The sequence below is a fragment of the Xiphophorus couchianus genome, chromosome 8, assembly GCF_001444195.1.
Source record: "Xiphophorus couchianus chromosome 8, X_couchianus-1.0, whole genome shotgun sequence".
In the NCBI taxonomy this organism is placed as follows: domain Eukaryota; kingdom Metazoa; phylum Chordata; class Actinopteri; order Cyprinodontiformes; family Poeciliidae; genus Xiphophorus; species Xiphophorus couchianus.
Window position 1 is genome coordinate 13,477,655 of NC_040235.1, and position 19,045 is coordinate 13,496,699.

General features: G+C 38.3%; 1 protein-coding gene and 1 long non-coding RNA gene across 3 annotated transcripts; one reads left to right on the forward strand and one right to left on the reverse strand.

Annotated features, from left to right (window-relative positions):
* Positions 1–77: 77 nt before the first annotated feature.
* LOC114149413 (uncharacterized) lies at positions 78–1,932 on the forward strand. The gene is made up of 2 exons (XR_003596500.1): positions 78–903; positions 1,067–1,932. It is a non-coding gene; the product is annotated as an uncharacterized LOC114149413 (long non-coding RNA).
* Positions 1,271–18,100, reverse strand: fyb1b (FYN binding protein 1 b). Of its 2 annotated transcripts, XM_028025250.1 has the most exons (19): positions 17,927–18,100; positions 10,545–11,541; positions 7,980–8,094; positions 7,826–7,869; positions 7,537–7,559; positions 6,279–6,331; positions 5,937–6,048; positions 5,672–5,831; positions 4,885–5,005; positions 4,579–4,598; positions 4,390–4,462; positions 4,140–4,226; positions 3,658–3,698; positions 3,271–3,349; positions 3,052–3,151; positions 2,801–2,963; positions 2,392–2,422; positions 2,271–2,305; positions 1,271–2,186 (listed from the first exon to the last, which is right to left on the reverse strand). In XM_028025250.1, the coding sequence occupies exons 1-19, from the start codon at positions 17,927–17,929 to the stop codon at positions 2,164–2,166; spliced, it is 2,280 nt and encodes a 759-aa protein (XP_027881051.1). In that variant the 5' UTR covers positions 17,930–18,100; the 3' UTR covers positions 1,271–2,163. The 2 variants fall into 2 exon arrangements, with proteins under 2 accessions (XP_027881051.1, XP_027881052.1); XM_028025251.1 differs by lacking the exon at positions 4,140–4,226.
* Positions 18,101–19,045: the final 945 nt, after the last annotated feature.

Here is a 19,045-nt window from a genome sequence, read left to right on the forward strand (position 1 = left end):
ATTTATCTAATTTACCCAACAGGTACTATCCGATTCCATGATTAAATAAATTGTTTTGTGTTGTGTTTTTACCTTGATTAGCGGTGACACTGCGAGTGGAGGAGCCATGATGGATGAGAACAGACCAAGACTTCCTGTCAGAGCGGAAGCAGTTTTTCAAAGTAAGTCAAAGGGAAGCTAAGCTAACACATATAGCCTGTTTTCTCATTTGGATTTTGCGCGATAAATGGGACAACAAACATTGGATTTGAACGTCAACAGCGCCACTCAGAAGTTTATATTCACTTAAGACTTGAATGATATGTTTATTTGGTGGTTGATGGTGCATTTGAATTGTTCTTTTCTTGGTGTGGAATGATTTTAGCGTGGAAATGGTCAATGAATTTCGAAAACATGACTTGGGTGTACAAATCTGAATTTACTGTGTTTTTTTTGGATTTGCTGTTTTTTTGTTTTTTTTTTTAAATCCCCAAAAGGTCAAAATTATGGCATGCATGCATACATGATAATCGTAAGTTAAAATATAAGGGATAAAATGGTTATTTGGCCTATCTAAACAGAATTAGTAGAGTTCATTTCATTTCTTGCATTGTATGTGCCCACTATCTTCTGTAAAGTTGACGGGTCAGTGCTTTCCAAAGCTTGTTATTAGCATATATTCTTTTTTAAAACTACTTTTGATGTGTTTATAATCACAGTCCTGTTGCATCCAAACAACACTGAAGTGTGTGTTTACATTTCAGGCTTTATCTATGACATAAGCATTTAATGATTTGAAAAATCCCAATAGATTCAAAGTTGTACACCTAACGCTTCCCAAAGGAATTGAAGTTGTTTTTCCCTAAGAGTTAAACTAAATGATGAACACAAATCTACAAATTTAAGATTCTTGTGGACGATGAGGTACGTGAACTTCTGACTTCCAAATTACTAAAAACTGTCCTTCCAACCATTCTTATATCCATGACAAATATGAATTATTTCATGCCTCTAAAATATCTGTATATGTTCAACTGAGCTTTATGCTCTAGGAATGTACAGTAACTTTGTTAATTCATTTACACAGGTGACCTGATCTAGCTGAAAGTATCTTCGTCAACCAGAATGAGTAAAGTAAAATATTCCAAACAAGTGTGGTCAAAAGACACATCTTCTTTATTCTAATTATAATTATTTTCCATGCATGCCTGTAAGGATAAAGTGTGTAAGTCAGCAGATTTTGTGCAACCAGAACAGGAAATGAGACATCAATAACAAATACAGACACAACTAAGTGCTAAATAATAATTTAATTAAAAAATAATTTGGAAAATATGATAAAGGTTGTAGTTGCAAGGTTTTACCACTAGATGATATTAAGATTCCACTGAGCACAAGATAAGGATCCTTATATGGAAACTATCATCATGGGAACTGAATTAGGACAGTTCTTCATTAAATCATTGAATGTGCCTCGTCCTTAATGTTTCCATGTGTCTAATTTGCATGGACAGGCATGACAAAGTCTAACCCGAGGATCTATTAAGTTTGATAACAAAAGTGCTGTTTATTTCAGTGTGCACAGAATAGGACAAACTCAAGCTGTGAGAAAATATTATATATACAAGACGTGAAAGTTATTTGGCACCATAAACAGGACGTATTTACTGATCAAATGCCTTTCCAGTTAGACTTATAGGTAGCTACAAAATGCTCAAATAATATATCGACGCTGACAAAGAAAGAACGAAGCCTCAAAAGCTTAATATTTTTCTTGCATACTGTTTCTATAATGTAGCAAAACAAGGAAAATAAAATTCACTTCTGTAGAGTTTTAAATGACAACCAAAGAAGAATACATTAGGAGAAAAAAAGGAAATAATAAAATACTGTTGATCTACCCAACTTCAGCTTCTGCTTTTCTTTTTGTTTTGCTTTTGAAGCCAGAAACATTAAAAAAAACACAACATGGGATTGTTCAAATGACTTCAGGCTTGCCCGTCTTCCCATATCTGGTTCTCATATAATTATCATTTTCAAAGCATATTTATAAGTTAGAACAGGGAAACTAAAGACTGTGCAGCTAACTTACAGCATCTCCTAAAGTACCATCAGTGAGCATAATAAATAACGCATAGTGAAAAGTTAATAGTCTCAATGTATTCAGCCAGTGAAGGATGTTTCTCAGTCATTGTCATAGATGCAGTCTGAAATGAGGAGAAGAAAATGTATTATAAAATAATTAATTGCAGAAATGTATTAATAAATTGATCAAAACTGATTTTATATACCATCTCCTCCAATGTCGTCATAGATTTCTCCATCACTGTGGGGTAAACAAAACAATTAGATTATGTACTTTATATTAGATGCCTTATTTGTGGTTTATATGTAAATATTTGCAGTACTTACTCCACCACATGGCCGGTTGAAACATAACCAACTGTAAAATGGAGATTTTTGAGTTTAGACAAATAGAACACGATTGCAGAATTGCATTAATAATGCTAAATAAATATTAGTCAACAAAAAGAATAACATTTTACCATCTGACCCAAACAGTCACCCTTCGACAATTTGGGTCTGTGGGTGATAGAGCCTCAGATAAAAGAAAATTGACACTAAGATTCCACTGAGTTGGGAGGGCCAATGTCAACCCTGGAGCCACTAATATGTAAACCTGTTATTAACTAGAAGACCAGTCCACACTGAAGCCAGTCTAACGTTATCATGGACAGAGAGGTTGCTAGCTATAAAAGAAGACACTACTGTCATCGCATGTGTATGCAAACTTTCATCGGCGTTGTGAGTAAATACTCACACTTTCCCTCGTCATTCCGACAGACTAGTTTGTCATCCTGAGCTTTGACAATCACGTCCAGTTTCTCTCCGGCTTTCAGTGGCAGGTCTTTCCCGCTCCACTTCTTATTGTTGAGTGGGGAGATGATGGTCACCTGGTACAGGACCTGTATCTCCCCGTCATACTGAGACATAATCAAAACTGCAATGTAAGCTGTGTTATTGTACAAGGTATTTCATTTGACAAAAGCAGCGGTTAAAATAGCAACAAACTTTGAACTTTTTCCTGAATTCCTTCTCCTCCTTCTCAAACTTTTTCTGTTTCTTTGGGTCCATGTCTTCTGCTTTGTTTTTGCCTTTCATGCCTGGGAGGCTAGATAGGTAAACACGTGTCAGAAGGAGGATAAAACATGAATGGAAATTTAAACCTAGATCTGACTTCCCAGAAAACTATGTAATAACTGTTTAGTCATAAAAAAGATGTAATCGTACCTGCTGATGGGAGGAGGCGGAGGCGCATTTTGAGAGTCAACATCGTCGTATATCTCCTCATCAATTGGTGCTGCAGGCACTGTGTAGCACAAGGAAAATGCTTAATTGATCTACAGCAAACATGTGTTTTCAAGTTAAATAATATACAATGAAGGTACAGCGCAATCTGAATATATGAAGTAGTAATTAGCATAAATATGAAATTGTGTAGTTCAGCAGAGGCTTTCTTTGATACAGATAGGTTTCCACACACATATTCACCTTAAAATAATCAAAACAAATTAAATAATACCTGATATTGATCTAACATCAGGCTCTATAAATCCAGCTAAAGCTTAAATGATAAAGACACTAATAACAAAGTGCTATTAATAAACTGAACATTACCTGCATTCCCTGCTGCTGCAAACTGGTCAGGTGCCGGCAGTCTGGCTCAACAGAAATCATACGGTTAAAATTGTTAAAATGACATTAATAAATCAATCAATCAATCAAAAAAGAAGCATCATGCATCTATGTTACAACATGTTAGTTAAAGCTGTTAATGCCTCAATATGCCATGCTGTAATCAATCGCATGCAAACTTCTCGTGATGATTATTAAATTTACAGACAATAAGACATGCACACCTAAAAATTACTGTTAGATTAAAGCAGTCAGAACTGCAACTACCAGACAACAAGTTAATACAGTTTTGTCTCATTCAGACCAAAGTGAAGTGGTTGATTTGATGCTGATCTCAGAAGGCATGTTAAAATTTGAAATGATTTTACGTGAGCTTTAAAGCAGCCAGTTATGACTGAAATATTATAGATTAACGACAGTGGACAGTAGGTCTGTGATCAATCTTACTACGGAGCGTATTTTACACTTTAGAGCTGGGAGAACGTCTGTTTCGGTCAAAGATCCGCAGGATGCTGCGGGTCCTCGCCGGTGAGGGCTGGTTTTCAAGAGAACTGCAAAGCCACCCGAGAATAAAAAGATTGAAATTTCTTTCCCTGGTTTATTTCTGTCACTTTCCAGGATGTCTTTGTTTCTGCTCAGTTCTTGCTCCTTATAAAAGGAATTCAAAGATGTTAAAATGTAAATACTTTCTTAAATTAAGAACTTAATTCCCACCTGACTTCGAGGTTTGGATCAACTACGTCATCATATATTTCTCCATCTTCTCCTGGCGGTGGCGGTAGGACAACTACCATGAAATGAATCGGAATGAGTCAGAATGCTTCTAAGAAGCAACCTTAAATTAGATGCAAAACATGTAATTCTGTGTAAAGAAATACTTTAACAATTAGTGTAAAATTTTACCTGCTGGCCCTTTCACACCTCTGCAGAAAGAAAAATTGTGTTTTTTAAAAAGCATGTCTGTGGCTGGCACAATAACAACTTTTTAACCCATATAAAAAAATCTTAAATGTTTTTATGCAGTTAACAATAGCATAGTGTTGTATTTTCTTTTTTAAAAAAAGGAAAAATATAATAACTTGTGTAAAGGTCAGTTATGTTTTTGTTTCTAGAGTGAAGAACTAGTCTTGGGAAAGATGGCTTCTGTTTCATCTGAAAAAGCTGCTTCTATGTGCAAACAAATTCTGAAAAATTCAACCTTCTTCTTACCCATTGTCTGCCGAGACTACGTCAATGTCGTCATAGATTTCAGGTTCATGTGCCGGCTGAGCAGGACGATTCTTCAAGGAGTTAAAGTCAATTTCCACCGAGGTTGTCTTGACATAGCCAACTGCAGAAAAAAGAAACACTGATCATTTTGAGAACTTGATTTTTAGTAAAGCTTTTATTAACAGCTAAAATGACTATCCATTGAATGGAAATATATAATATTGGTTTAGAAGCAAGATAAGTCACTCAAATTGCATGTTTCTGATACCTGGTATTGCCTTCCTAAACCAGAGACTCAATTATCAGAAGTGTATGATTTATACCTTAGCATGTATGAGCTTAGTGAGATTCAGAAGGGAGGGAGCATTTGACTGCTTCTGCTTGTTTTATAGTATATCAATATTTTACTTTTCCGTCAGCAAATAGCCTGAGGACTAACTTGAAGATACTTTTTAGTTTCATGTCTTTGCAAGGGAATTATCTGTAGGTGAGTTTACAGAGTTAAATGGTCTGACAGGCGGTGTCCTCTGATTAATGTTTAACAGCTGGTGTTCTTTCTCATTTTCAAAATTTTAGCTTTATGAAATACAATTATTGTCACAACCAGTCATTTACCACTATGGAAAGTTACATGCTGAAAAGACTTGCAACAGATTGCTTGTAATTCCCTGGATTCAGTGCAGGATGGATATTCCTCATCTTTGGATTTGGGAATAAGCATATCTGGAGCTACAGGCCTGAACAAAGCTGATAAAGGAAACTGTGCAGATGACGACGTGCCACATACTTGTTCCATCTGTTGTCCGTGCCAACCACTTCCCCTCTGGGTTGCCCTGAACACGGACAATATCGAGCTGGTCTCCCTGCTTCAGAGCCAGGTCCATCTTGCTGCCTTTGCAGTCTGTAAGAGCTTTTCCTTTCTGAATGACCTCCAGGGCTCCAGTCAACTATAAAACACAGACATACACAAGAACACTGTTAGCAAAAATCTTCCCAGTGTCATGGAAATGTCTTCTTTTTAACTTTGAACAGGTTTTGTCATTTTCACCTACTTTAAACTTTTTCCTGGCTTCTTGCTCCTTCTTTTCTCGCTCCTTCTGCTCCTTCTTTGTTGCCTCCAATCGCCTTTTCTCCTCTTTGTCATCTTTCTTTTTCTCTTGGTCCCTATAGATACAACAAATTAGAATAACTTGTCAAAGTGCAAGCAGTAAATGTGAAAACAACATCAGAAGTTGCATGTGGAATCTCTTTCCTAACTTATCTTTACCCTTGACTTACAATAAGACTGAAGTCTTTCCTTAATTGTTGCAAAATCACCAAAACATCAAGATGGTACATTATAAATCAAGACGACAACTGTCACTAACAGGGACATGCTTCAGTCATTTGCTCACCATCGTTCCTCGACATCTTCATACACTTCTTCGTCTTCATCATCATTTTCCTCCTGGGCAGAGGACATGGATAAAAAGAATACCAGAACATATCAGAAATTTCCTTTTTGCCTTTGATTATATGAAGCAAATAATTTTTACATGCCTTTTTAAACACATTCCATGTCTCTGTGTAGGGGTCCACAGTTTAGTTTTCCAAAAATGCAACAAAAAAGTCTGCATTGAAAAATTAGTAATTTTTGAAATTATTCAAACTTACAAAGGTTTTAGAAGTGTTATTTTATGACAATGTTATCACCTAAACAATAATGGTTAAGCCTATTATCCAGCATACAATCACTGGCATTCTCCATAAGGTGCCAAGCTATGCTCTAAATTACTTCGCAATTTAAGGATTCCTGCACCAAAGAACATTATTGGAAAGTTAAGTGGAAAGAAAAAGTGTGGTCAAAAATGGTCCCTCAACAGCAGCTTTAACTAGGTTAAGCCACAAAAGGCCATTTCAAAAGAATCTGGTTTTCCATCGAGTTCTGAGTCCAAGCATATTAATGGAAAGATGAGTGAAAGAAAAAAGTATGCTAGATAAAGATGGAAAATTTTGGAACACGTGAAAATATCATATCAAAGAAATTCCTACTCAAGAGTTTTGGGGAGATTCACAAGGTGTAACTGGAGTAAGTGCATCAAGAGCCACCGCACAAAGGTGTGTCAACAGCATTGCCTATGGTAAGCCACTTCTGAACCAGGAACGTCTTCCATTGATTGTACGGTTGTTCAGTGGTCCAAAGGATATTCAGCATTTCATTTGAAAACCAAGGTCCAAGAATCTAGAATGAATAGTGGAGAAGCAGTCTAGTGACTGCTTGGGGATTTTTGCCCATTTGGAAGAGGAAGATGGAGGCCTCTGACTCAAAAACAGATGACTTGAATGGCGTTATGAAAGCAGCCAGGGCTTTCTTCACATCTTAACAGAGGCAAATGTTGATCGCCTTCAAGCCATGCTGGATGGGTGTAGTAATTCATGCAAAATAGTTTCTGCAAAGTACTGAGTGCACAAATTATATGGTACACGGGGATAGTTTCCAGCAGGCTGATATTGAAACATAATCCCCAGAAATATCAGAAATAAACAGACATAAACTGGGTGAATCAGTTTAAAGAGTTTCACTGTTCAGACTGAAGTACTGAAGTAAATTATTATTTGATTTTATTTAAATCTACATCTGTAAGCAAATATAGTATTGACAATATGTCTCACCTTTGCCCTCTGACTTGGGTGGCCTGTAAAACAGATACAACATTAAAAGAGAAAATACAGTATATGGAACAAGTAGTTTTACAATTGAAACGACTTCTCTGACGACAAAACATTTTAGCTTCTGTTTTGTCAAAACATCTATTGAAAGGAAGTAACAAAAGCAGCTATCACATGCAAATGATCAACTGAATGAGGTGTAAGGTCCATCAGCTCAAGTCCGTGTTATATTTACTCTCATATGCAACTGAGTGAGAGTTACAATAAATGTACACTCAGTTAATGAACTTACTGAACACAGGAGGGGGAGGAGGAGGCATATCATCTGACTGGTTCCTGGGGAGCACAGTTAGGATTTAGCTGTTTCTCACTGTACATGTACTCAGCTCACATAAAGCACAGTCTGGATCTTGATTAGCAATATGTTTGGGTTTTACTGGACCTACATGGCGACATGTCTTGCAGGCAGAACTGGCGGTAGTGTTGGTGGGGCTTGAATCTGTGGTGCATGGTTGGTCTGGCTGTTAGGTGCCAAAGGAGGGGGTTTCTTAAAGCCAGGACCTAATACAGATAGACAACAGAGAGTAAATTCATATGTGAATTCATTATAACCAACTTAATCAACTGGAATGTTAACAAATGTCTTTTCCAAAGTTTTTCAAAACTGGAACAATTGGAAAGTCATTAAAGGACAATAAATAAATTGGAACTAATATGATGTAGAAGAATTTACAAACATCCAACTTTAAGGTTTTGTTAAAGGGTTTTGCTCCAAAAAGTATCTTTCAGAATAATGCTTGACTAATTGCCCAACCATACCGTGCAATATTGTTGCAACATACAAACGGCATGTGCTGTGAGATGTGTTACATAAATGTTAGTTCATTTTAGAGCCCCAGCTTAACAGCTATGTACAACAGCAATCACACACATAGTAGATCCTGCTATAATAAGTCAAATTAGTTTGGAGTTTGCTGCTAGAAACAGAGTTTAGCGTGAAACGATCTATGTTTGCTGTTACTTACTTCCTCATGTGGTGAAACTAGCTCAGCTGTCAAAGGGGGAGAGTGGAGAAACTGTATGGGGAACTTGCTGGGGAAAAATTGAGGAACCAAGTGTGTTTCTCTAATTTCTGCCTGTTTTTGATGACTTTGGACACAGAAGCATTTGTAAAACACAAGTTAGTTTTTGACAAACTCTAAAAATGTCCAATTAATGTTCTGTACTCACATTAATACGGCACAGGGGCCAAAAGTTGTCCAAACTTTACTTCTCTTCTAGCTAACTTATAAATGTCAGAAAAACCACACAGACCTGTGAAGCAAAGTCTTTTCACACCTCTGACACTAAAACTTTCACAATACAACTATATGCTTCTTGTGATATACAGGAAATGTCCTTGAGATAAAAATAAATAAATAATTAAATAAATGAGAGAGCTTTCTGCCTTTCGACTCACAATATAGGCAAACATTCACTTTGTATTTTTAATTGACAGAAAGTGACCAGTTAAACTTTAAGAAACAGTTTTCTTTATGAAGTACGATTCCTCAACAAAGACTAAAAACATCTTTGATTAGGAGAAAAAAAATCAGAAACTCCTGCCTGTGGGACTATTCTAATGTCCTTGTTGCCTTCAAGAAGTTGCTTTTAAAACAATAAGCCTGTTAAAGTTATCTCTGATTTGTCTATGGTCAAATCAAGATATCTATGATTTGAAGACATTGTAGTAGTAATAATGCCAATAAATAGGTACTGAAAAGAATTGAATCATTTCTATTTTTTCATTATTATTTTATTTTTTTGGGTCAGAGTATGCTATTTTTAATAACTCCACAGTATTTTATGTTGCAATTTAGCCCCTACAGTTGTGTGTTATTCTTACTTCTGCACCGTGACTGAGGCTTCAAAAGAGACAACCTCTGTTTGAAGACATAGAGGCTGATGTAATTTAAAGTCCGTTTTGACTGCCACCTTCACATCTTACTGCTACTGTGTTTTTGTTTTCTGACATAAGTTTGTACTTATGCAAATTGCTAGCAACACAAAGAAATATTTGCATCATTATTTTCAAATAAAACTCAACATTGTAATTGAATGATTTCTCACCGAAAAACTCTATTTTCTGTTTATTCGTTATGTAAAAATTTGACTTGAATTTAGTCATACTAATTTTTCTTCTCGACTGTCTACCTGTTCTTCTTTTACTCAAAGACTGTCAGCTAGTCGATAGACTGATGCCTATCTGAAACAGTTACTATTTGAAACTGTTCCCTAGATCTAAATAAAGTGGTCTTATTTCAACAAGGGACATGAAAGTCTGACCTCACTCCTTAAAACTAATATATTCTGGGGGAAACTATTAATGTGAACACAGGGACACGTTCTTAAAAGAGACTTTTTTATGCTTCCTTGAACAGGTAAGGACTTAATCATTTTTAGATAATTATGACCAGCTTTTTGTCTGGTCATTTCTGCTAATTCTGAGATCCATTTAGAATGAGCTGCTTTAGAGTTTCTTGTCACTTTAAATTCAAATAAGATGCTTCTAGCCACACCTCAGTGTTTACACTTGCATGTGAAAGTGGCTGCAAACAGATGTGCAATTATATAACTATACATCTTTGAAAAGCAGAAGTGGAGCCTTCTGCGCAACCAACAAAAATGCAGCAAGTGGTTTTTAAACGGTAAGTCTACAACTTGGCTTTTCCAGCAGCCATTGTACAGCACATGCAGCAGCAAAGCCAGCTGATCAAACGTGCTGGAGCTCTGCCGGCTTGGCTGGGGTTGCTAGGTAACGGCACAGTGCCTGTTGATTGTGACTCAATATTTGGAAGGTCTTTGAAATGGTTCACTTTCAAGACTCAAAAAAACATTAACTTTTGTCAAAAAATGGCTGTGTTTTCTTTTAGGCTCTTGGGATGTGAGACCCAAATGAAGGTATAAAAACATGCTAAAAGTGAAATTTACATTACAAGTCCCCTTTAATAGTGTTTCTTAAATCAACTTACCATCTTCACGGGTCTCTGCAGATTTTTTAAAGCCATCCAGGTCTACTTTGGGAGGCCGATTTGGTTTAGCAGGAGGGGGACCCAAGGCTAAACTGTTGGGGAGAGGGTTGCGTTTTAAGCCTGGAGGAATGTCACCATTAATACCATCAGCCTGGGCAGGACCCTTTGACGGCTTCTTCAGACTTGGCTTTTTGTGGGCAGGAGGTTTTTGGGGAGGAGTAGAGTTAATAGCAGTGAAGGGTGGTTTGTTGACCCCTCCACTCTCTGTCTGCTCGGATGGGTCCTTCTCCTTGTTGAACAAACTTTGAGCATTCTTGAAGTTGGTGGGGGGTTTCGGAGCAGTGAATGCTTGAGATGACGGCTTGTTCACAGTGTCTGTCTTTGTTTCTGACTGCTCTTCATTCTGCTGCCACATTTTTAGAACGTTGCTGGGTGGCTTTTGATGCAAATTTGGTGTTTTGGGCGTCGTTGGGCCGGTGTTTGGTGTAGTACCCCCACCACTGTCTTCTTTCATCCTGCTAGGCTTGGAGTTAAGTGCTCCAGGGGGTTTTGGAAATGCAGGTTTGGTTTCAGGCAAAGTGGAGTTGAGTGGAGGTTTGTTAAAAGGAGGTTTCTGTATTGACCCTTTAGCTTCAGTAGCCTGTGAAAAAGGTGGCTTCAGTGGTGTTTGTACTTTATTAAGAATGGGAGGTCTGTTGATGGCAGTGTCATCCAGGGAGTTGGCAAACTTGTTTGCCAGAGCCTTAGCTTTGTTTGGCTCATGTGTGTCTGAGTCACTTTTAATCAATGGTGTGTTTTTCGGAAAAGGTGGCTTGTGCGTAGAGTTTATCGCACTGCCTGAGAGGCTCTCCAGAACAGACTTCTTTTGTATGGCTGGGCCAGAAGATAACGTCGGTTGCAGGGATGCTTTAGGGCGTCCAACTGGAGTGGAGTCATCAATGCTTGTTCCTCCTGCTTGGAATCGAGCCATCATGGCCTTCACATCAGTCTTGTTTGCCTGAAACAAACAAACCAAAAAACAAACAATGTGTGTTTGAAATATACAGTTGAAACTCTTGAAAATGCATTATGCTGCTTTTCAAACACAACCTCCTGTTGCTTTTAGAGTTAGTTTGACAGAGACAAAAAGATTCACAGAATTATGAAGTGGCAAGAACGAAGATGTGCAGAAATTTACAGCAGGATAAGGTTATAAAACATTCCTCAACTTTTGAACATCTCTCAGAGCACTTTTTATTAATATGTATAATAAGCTCAGGAATGTGTCTCTTCAGCAAGGAAAGAAAAGCTTGTCATTGTTGCTTGATAGATAGATAAAGCTAACTGTGGAGAAATACAGGAAGAAAGCCAAGTAGAGGCTATAAAAGAAAGCACTACAACAATTCAAAGACCCCCAACAGCCAGAGTTACAACTGAAATCTTTATCTCAAGACTGTAAAAATTGAAAATTGAAGTTCACAGTTGCTCTCTCTCTGGTATGACTCAACTTGGGCTATTTTCAAAGAGAAATCTTTTGTCTCTAAGTGGGAAAAGCTGTTAGAAACATGCCCAAAATATCTTGCAGCTGAAATAGCAGCCAAATGCGGTTCTGCATCATCCATGCAGATTTTTAATTCCAAAATAAAATTTAAAGCCACATGTCCATCCACTTCACTGTAACATGCTACTTAATCAAATCCTAATAAAATACTGCTTTAACATCGACAGACAAAAACAGAAACCAAAACTGCCAATCAAAGAAAAAGGGATATGCTGTGCAGACACATACCGACAGACAAAAGTTCAAAAAGGAACAGAAAGCTGCAAAACTGAGAAAAACACCCTGTTTCCTCCATATCTCATAATCAACTACTTTTAACATTGGATTTTGGGCTTTTTCTCTTGCCACCTGTTCTCACAGTCAGTTTCTTTTTTTCTGCGTTAGGTTAGTTACACTAGTTTTGAAATAAGTTCACAAAGACCTGTGGCTAAGAGGTTCAGGTTGGTACATGTCACAACTTTGAACGAATGGTTCAAACATGTTCAACTGTCAGTAGAGTCAAGACAACACTGAAGCCAGCTGTTTGTAAAGGGCTCATAAGAGGGGTATGAATTTCTCTTTCATTTCACATCTTTCACAAGGCCTGGTTAACTTTTAAAAGCTTACAGTATCATCCCTGCAGACAGATGTGATGCATGTCAGATCGTCCCAGGAGTTAGTTTGTGAAGGTTAAAATCTATTTGCGCAAACTAAAAGTAAAAGAAGCAAAGGTTTTTGCTTTTGAGTTAGTCATCTTTAATGTGGGAACTCACATGTTCAGTTATAAAAATGAAAGGATTAAAAGTAAAACGTGATTTAAAAAACAGTGCAGTGCCAAAGGTGGAAGAATGAAACTATACTTTCATGACAAAAAGGCCGCCTAAAGGTAGAGTCGTGTATTTATCTGTTTTAAACTTTACAGTGCCGTTCAAAAGTATTCAGGCCCCTTGAATATTTTCACATTTTCTCAGGTCATAACCACAAGTATTTCTTTCAATTTTGTGTGATGGACCAACACAAAGTCGAGCTTAAATGTGAATCAAAAAATAAATTGTACATTATTATTATTATTATTATTATTATTATACATTTTAGTTTTTTACAAGTAACAACGTAGAAATGTGTACCATTTCAAGGATATGAATACTTTTTCAAGGCATTATGGAAAACAAAAGAACATTTACTTCTGGCTAGTTGGTCTTGACTACTGTAATACAGATATTCAATGCAGATACTTCTCAAACCACAGTTTGCACCAACTTCCTGGCCTCTCTTTGTAAACACATGCTGTGAAATGCAGATGGACAGAAAACCCCCCCACACTATTTTATGTTTAAGTTTCAGTCTGAAAGAAGATGTGTTTGGATTTATAATAAGGTCCTGTTAGCCCTGGCAGAACGATTGTGCCACGTAAAATGATTTTTTTTTAAAGATTTTTACACTAACCATGAACCTGAAAAAGGGTCATTGTCCTATTATCCTCTTTTGAAAGAATCAGGTTGTAATTCAAATGTGCCATATCCATATTTGCCGACAAACAACAGTGCAACAGTTGTATCTGCCTTGAGGGTCAGTTCCACAGCTGTGCTTGGATATTTTTTAAATAGACTGGGTGACTGGCTGAGCAGCAGAAGCCGCACCTATTTTAATGAGATTTGTTTGACTGGAGCCAGAGTCACCTAACCAGGAAGCAGAGATAAGAGCCTGGAGACACAGAATTACTTCTAATCCAGCTGTAGTGCAATGAAAAATACGGAAAGCTCCAGTCTACACTGTCAGGGCGAATGGGAAGTCACAGCAAGGTGAACTTCATGTGGAACATTGCATAAGATTTACATCTAAATTCTTTATTCGTGGATATTAATATTTAAATTAGCTATTTTTAACCAACTGTTTTTTTTTTTTAATGAAAACAGAAAGTCAAAATAATTTAAAAGTCAAAATAATTTACTTTGGATTATAACATTTAAATAACATTTAAATCAGGAAGAGCAGTGTGGTTTTCGTCCTGGTCGTGGAACACTGGACCAGCTCTACACCCTCGGCAGGGTCCTGGAGGGTGCATGGGAGTTCGCCCAACCAGTCTACATGTGTTTTGTGGACTTGGAGAAGGCGTTCGACCGTGTCCCTCGGGGAGCCCTGTGGGGGGTTCTCCGGGAGTATGGGGTACCGGGCCCTTTGATACGGGCTGTCAGGTCCCTGTATGACCGGTGTCAGAGTCTGGTCCGCATTGCCGGCAGTAAGTCGGGCTCGTTTCCGGTGAGAGTTGGACTCCGCCAGGGCTGCCCTTTGTCACCGATTCTGTTCATCACTTTTATGGACAGAATTTCTAGGCGCAGCCAAGGTGTTGAGGGGATCCGATTTGGTGGCCTTAGGATCTCATCTCTGCTTTTCGCAGACGATGTGGTCCTTTTGGCTTCATCAGATCGTGATCTGCAGCTCTCGCTGGAGCGGTTCGCAGCCGAGTGTGAAGCGGCCGGGATGGGGATCAGTGCCTCCAAATCCGAGGCCATGGTCTTGAGCCGGAAAAGGGTAGAGTGCCTTCTCCGGGTCAGGGGGGGTGTCCTGCCCCAAGTGGAGGAGTTTAAGTATCTCGGGATCTTGTTCACGAATGGGGGAAGAAGGGAGCGGGAGATCGACAGGCGGATTGGCGCAGCGTCTGCTGTCAAGCGGGCGCTGTACCGGTCCGTCGTGGTGAAGAGAGAGCTGAGCCAAAAAGCGAAGCTCTCGATTTACCGGTCGATCTACGTTCCCACCCTCATCTATGGTCATGAGCTTTGGGTCATGACCGAAAGAACGAGATCGCGGATACAAGCGGCCGAAATGGGTTTTCTCCGTAGGGTGACTGGGCTCTCCCTTAGAGATAGGGTGAGAAGCTCAGTCATCCGGGAGGGACTCAGAGTAGAGCCGCTGCTCCTTCACATCGAGAGGAGCCAGTTGAGGTGGCTTGGGCATCTGGTCAGGATGCCTCCTGGACGCCTCCCTGGTGAGGTGTTCCGGGCACGTCCCACCGGGAGGAGGCCCCGGGGAAGACCCAGGACATGCTGGAGAGACTATGTCTCTCGGCTGGCCTGGGAACGCCTCGGGATTCCCCCGGAAGAGCTGGAAGAAGTGGCCGGGGAGAGGGAAGTCTGGGCCTCCCTTCTGAAGCTGCTACCCCCGCGACCCGACCTCGGATAAGCGGAGGAAGATGGATGGATGGATGAAATGCCCCTAAATATAATCACCAAAAAATTCTGAAAAAACAAAGTTTATTTTTTATATATCTCAAATTATAAATTTTAACAAGAGTAATACAGTCTTTTTCACTAAAATGTCACCATTCACGTTACCTAACAGCTTATGTATTGATTAATGAAGAAGGTGTTTCTTTGCCACTTAAATTATTCATAGACATTTTGTCCTTCTGTTGTTTCTGTTTGCTTTACGTCTGTGTGAAGCGGTACTTTACCAGCAGGATTTTTATTATCCTGTTAAAGTTGTACATTGTTGGCTGCATTTCATGTTACTGAGATTATGACTCAGTAACTCAGTGGTTTAGTGCTAGAGGATTAGGCAGCCACCATCATGCATTCGGGTTTCCGGCAGTGTGGCTGACTGGCTGTTGACTTGCTACAAGGCATGGACTGGTTACCTGGGAGAAAGAATAAATTTAGAAGCTAAATATTTAAAACTGCTCAAATTTTCACCTCCGTGGCATACATAAGCACGATACTCGCTTCTCCACACTTCCTTGAACTGCAAGTTAACTGGGTGAGAAACGTCTACTACTCTATCCCTTGCTTGGAAAAAAAGAACAAATTCAGAAACCTTTCTGGTTGCAAAAACTGTGGATAATCAGCAATGACGGTAAAGGCGAACAACACATCAACTCCATGGAGTTATACAGTTGGCAAAGAGTTGAATGGTCATGAGGTGAATAAAAGCGTATTCACACCAGCACTGTTTAGTTCGCTTTAACCAAATGTAGTTCATTTTGCTAGAACGTTTGCTGCATTTGGGGAGGTGTGAATGGACAATCGAACCCTAATGAAAACCTTAAAGGCAAACTGTGATCTGCCTAAAAACCTAGGTTTCAGTTCGGTTGAAGTGAACTCTGGCGCCTATTCACAGTTGGCAGTTTGAAGTGTTATTAGAGGGAGTCTCAAGTATCCATGGATTTTAGCTATTTGCAGGCAGCGGCAGTCCTCAACCCCCTTGAATACTTGATGTTCATTGTAATAGTGTAGATAACATTAGTATAACTTTAATTTTTTATTATAATTTTGTGTATTTTTGGTGTCAGGTGCCAGCCTGTTTGTTACTCAAATGATTAATCCGCCAGTGGTAGTGCATGCCACTGAAGTTTCAGGGTCAATATCACTTCCCTGTTCTTGCCAGTAACATCTCTCAGCTTATAAAAGCATCTTCAGACCAGGCATAAACTGTAGCTGAATATAAAATAAGGGGATAAAAAAAAGGTTTCCTCCTGTAACTTCCTCTTCTTCACCACAGAAATCTATAACTTGCTTAATGTATTCGGAGCCAAACTGTTGCGCATGTCACTTCTCTTAAAATGTGTAAACTGCAGTTGCAATTTTGTAAAAACCTGAGGGCTTTGTGACATACTGGAAACTCCTCCCACTACACAGTCTCAGAGAGCACTAGTTTAGTAACTAAAACAATATTGGCTGTATCATATGGTTTGTTAGATATGTGTATGATTTAGATTGTTATTGATTTTTGACATGTTAAGTGTGGCTTACTGCCCAGGGTACTGATTTTTCAGGGAGAAACACAAGTTCTTGAAATAAAAAAGATGTCATTTACATTCTAAGATGTTCAGCATTGCTTTTTCTAATGTTCATTTAATGGGAAAGAAGGAAATGTTGGAAATGATTGTCTTACAACATGGTTCGCTATTGATTCAAGATTGCCCTTTAAAGCTTTTTTAGGGGCATTTAGGCCAACCTATGTTGAGACCTGTGTGAAAACCTCTGCCTTGTCAAACCTGGACTAGGTTAATCCATAACAGACAACTCAAACAAAGTTTTGTGAAACATGTTTGTAAAAGATAAAAACAAAATCGATCCTTAGATTTCTCTAGAGATTTCTGGGAAAATCTAATGACCGATCTACCACATGGCTCAGTGGAAGAGCAGGTGGATCTAATAGGTTGCAGTTTTCAACGCAGTTGTTCCTGGTACAATTAGCTCTGGGCTATTTGCAACATGTCTTTCTCTTCTCTCTCTGCCTTTCTTCCTGTTCAGCAAAAACCTTTTAAATTATTTATTTTGGAAGGAAGCCAGTATATGCTAGGTGTGGAAAGAGACCCTGAGCAGCATTAATACAGAAACTGCCATCATAATTATAACTACATAGTTTGTATGCAGAAAATACAGTTTAGGAGTCATGAAGAACCTCATAACGTCTTATAGCTGAGAAGACTTTGGAAGATAAGATATGTTTTACAAGTTTTTGCAGATATCAGTAAAAAGGCTTGTATCAATAGAAGCTCTGGTGGGCACTAATCTGTTGAGATTTTTCTGAATCAGCTGCACAGCACAAAAAGATAGATGCTTTCTGATTTAACACAGCTGAGAACCAACTTGTAGGTCAAACTGAAAACAAAAGTATCAAATATTGACATAAACTGGGGTAATCCATAGTTCTCATTATCTTGACAGTAAGGATGTTGTTTTAAAGTAACAACTTTTTCATTGCAGTCATATTTGTGTTGACAAAATATCAAGTAATGTCTGATTAATTTGAATTATGACTAATGAACTCTTATTTATAAAATTACCCCTTATCAAAACATACCAAGCTCCATCGGAGGATCAGGAGAAAAGGTATGATTGGTCAAAGATTAATTTCTACTCACCATCTTTGCAACAACAGTCCAAGGCAGTTCAGCTCAGTTGTAGTCAGTGGACAAAAGTGTTTGATCTGCGTTCCTCAGCGAAGTTCTGTTGGTGTTGAAGAGAAACAAAAGCACTGAAGTGCGAAGGGACGCTGAGCAACAAACACAGAGGAACAAACTGTGTGACACTGAGGTTTTTTTTTTTGTGGGTGGACACAAGTTCTGGTCGTGACATAAGCATTTGTCTACAACTGACAACTTCCTCTCTAAGTTGTATGTGTGTGCTTTGTGAGAATGTGACTGTCGCAGAGACTCTGTTATCTTTGGGTTTTGATCTCGTGGATTTGCCTACCTGTGGCGAACTCCCTGCAGTTTCTCCTCTGTGCTTTGTAACTGATGTTCACTCAGTGAAAGATAGGTAAATAACCAAACAAAACAAAAATAAAGTTCAGTAAAATCAAACACATAACACATTAAGGACACTGTATCCCTGTCAACCATATTAAGTATTACAAAAATGATTAAATATTCCAGTATTATAATAAATAATTCAATCAATCTTTAGTGGATGAAAAAGTGCATATTTTTTCAAAGGTAAGTTGTGGTTTTAGCTCTTTGAAGTTGTAATGACACAGTCATACACAGTGAACCACTGCAACAAAATCCATTAAACTAAATGCATACGGCCTCCTTGTGGTTGCTGATAGCAAGGTGAATTTAACAGTGCATTGTCAACTTTATACCAACAAAAAAATAAAACAAATACTAAAGTAGACATGTAAGAAAAATGTTGTGAGCCAAAGCACTGCTATAGATGTTAAAAAGCAAGGCAAAAGTTATGATGCAATATGAAATCAAACCACCACTTGCTTATTAAAGCTAGCATTAGCAATGTAGGACAGCTATCTGATACAGGAAGCTGAAAATAGCTCCATTAAGCCATTAACCGTTCAGAAAACGGTATAGTAATTAACTATAAGTATTGTTTTTCCTTCATATCGACTAGTGAATATACCAGGAAACACACATGTAATTCCTATATGCACAGTCACTGGTATATCATCTGTAAATCCATTCTGGGTAAAGTTTCTTCCTGTTTGATTTTCCGTCTCAAATGATTTTAACATAAGGAAATAATAA

Excerpts from the sequence above, each read along its gene's own strand:
- fyb1b (XM_028025250.1), bottom strand. Across the intron at positions 8,095-10,544 it reads TGCAGAGACCCGTGAAGATG|GTCCTGGCTTTAAGAAACCC; the intron begins GTAAGTTGATTT and ends TATCTGTATTAG. Across the intron at positions 7,560-7,825 it reads TCCTCCCCCTCCTGTGTTCA|GCCACCCAAGTCAGAGGGCA; the intron begins GTAAGTTCATTA and ends TCTGTTTTACAG.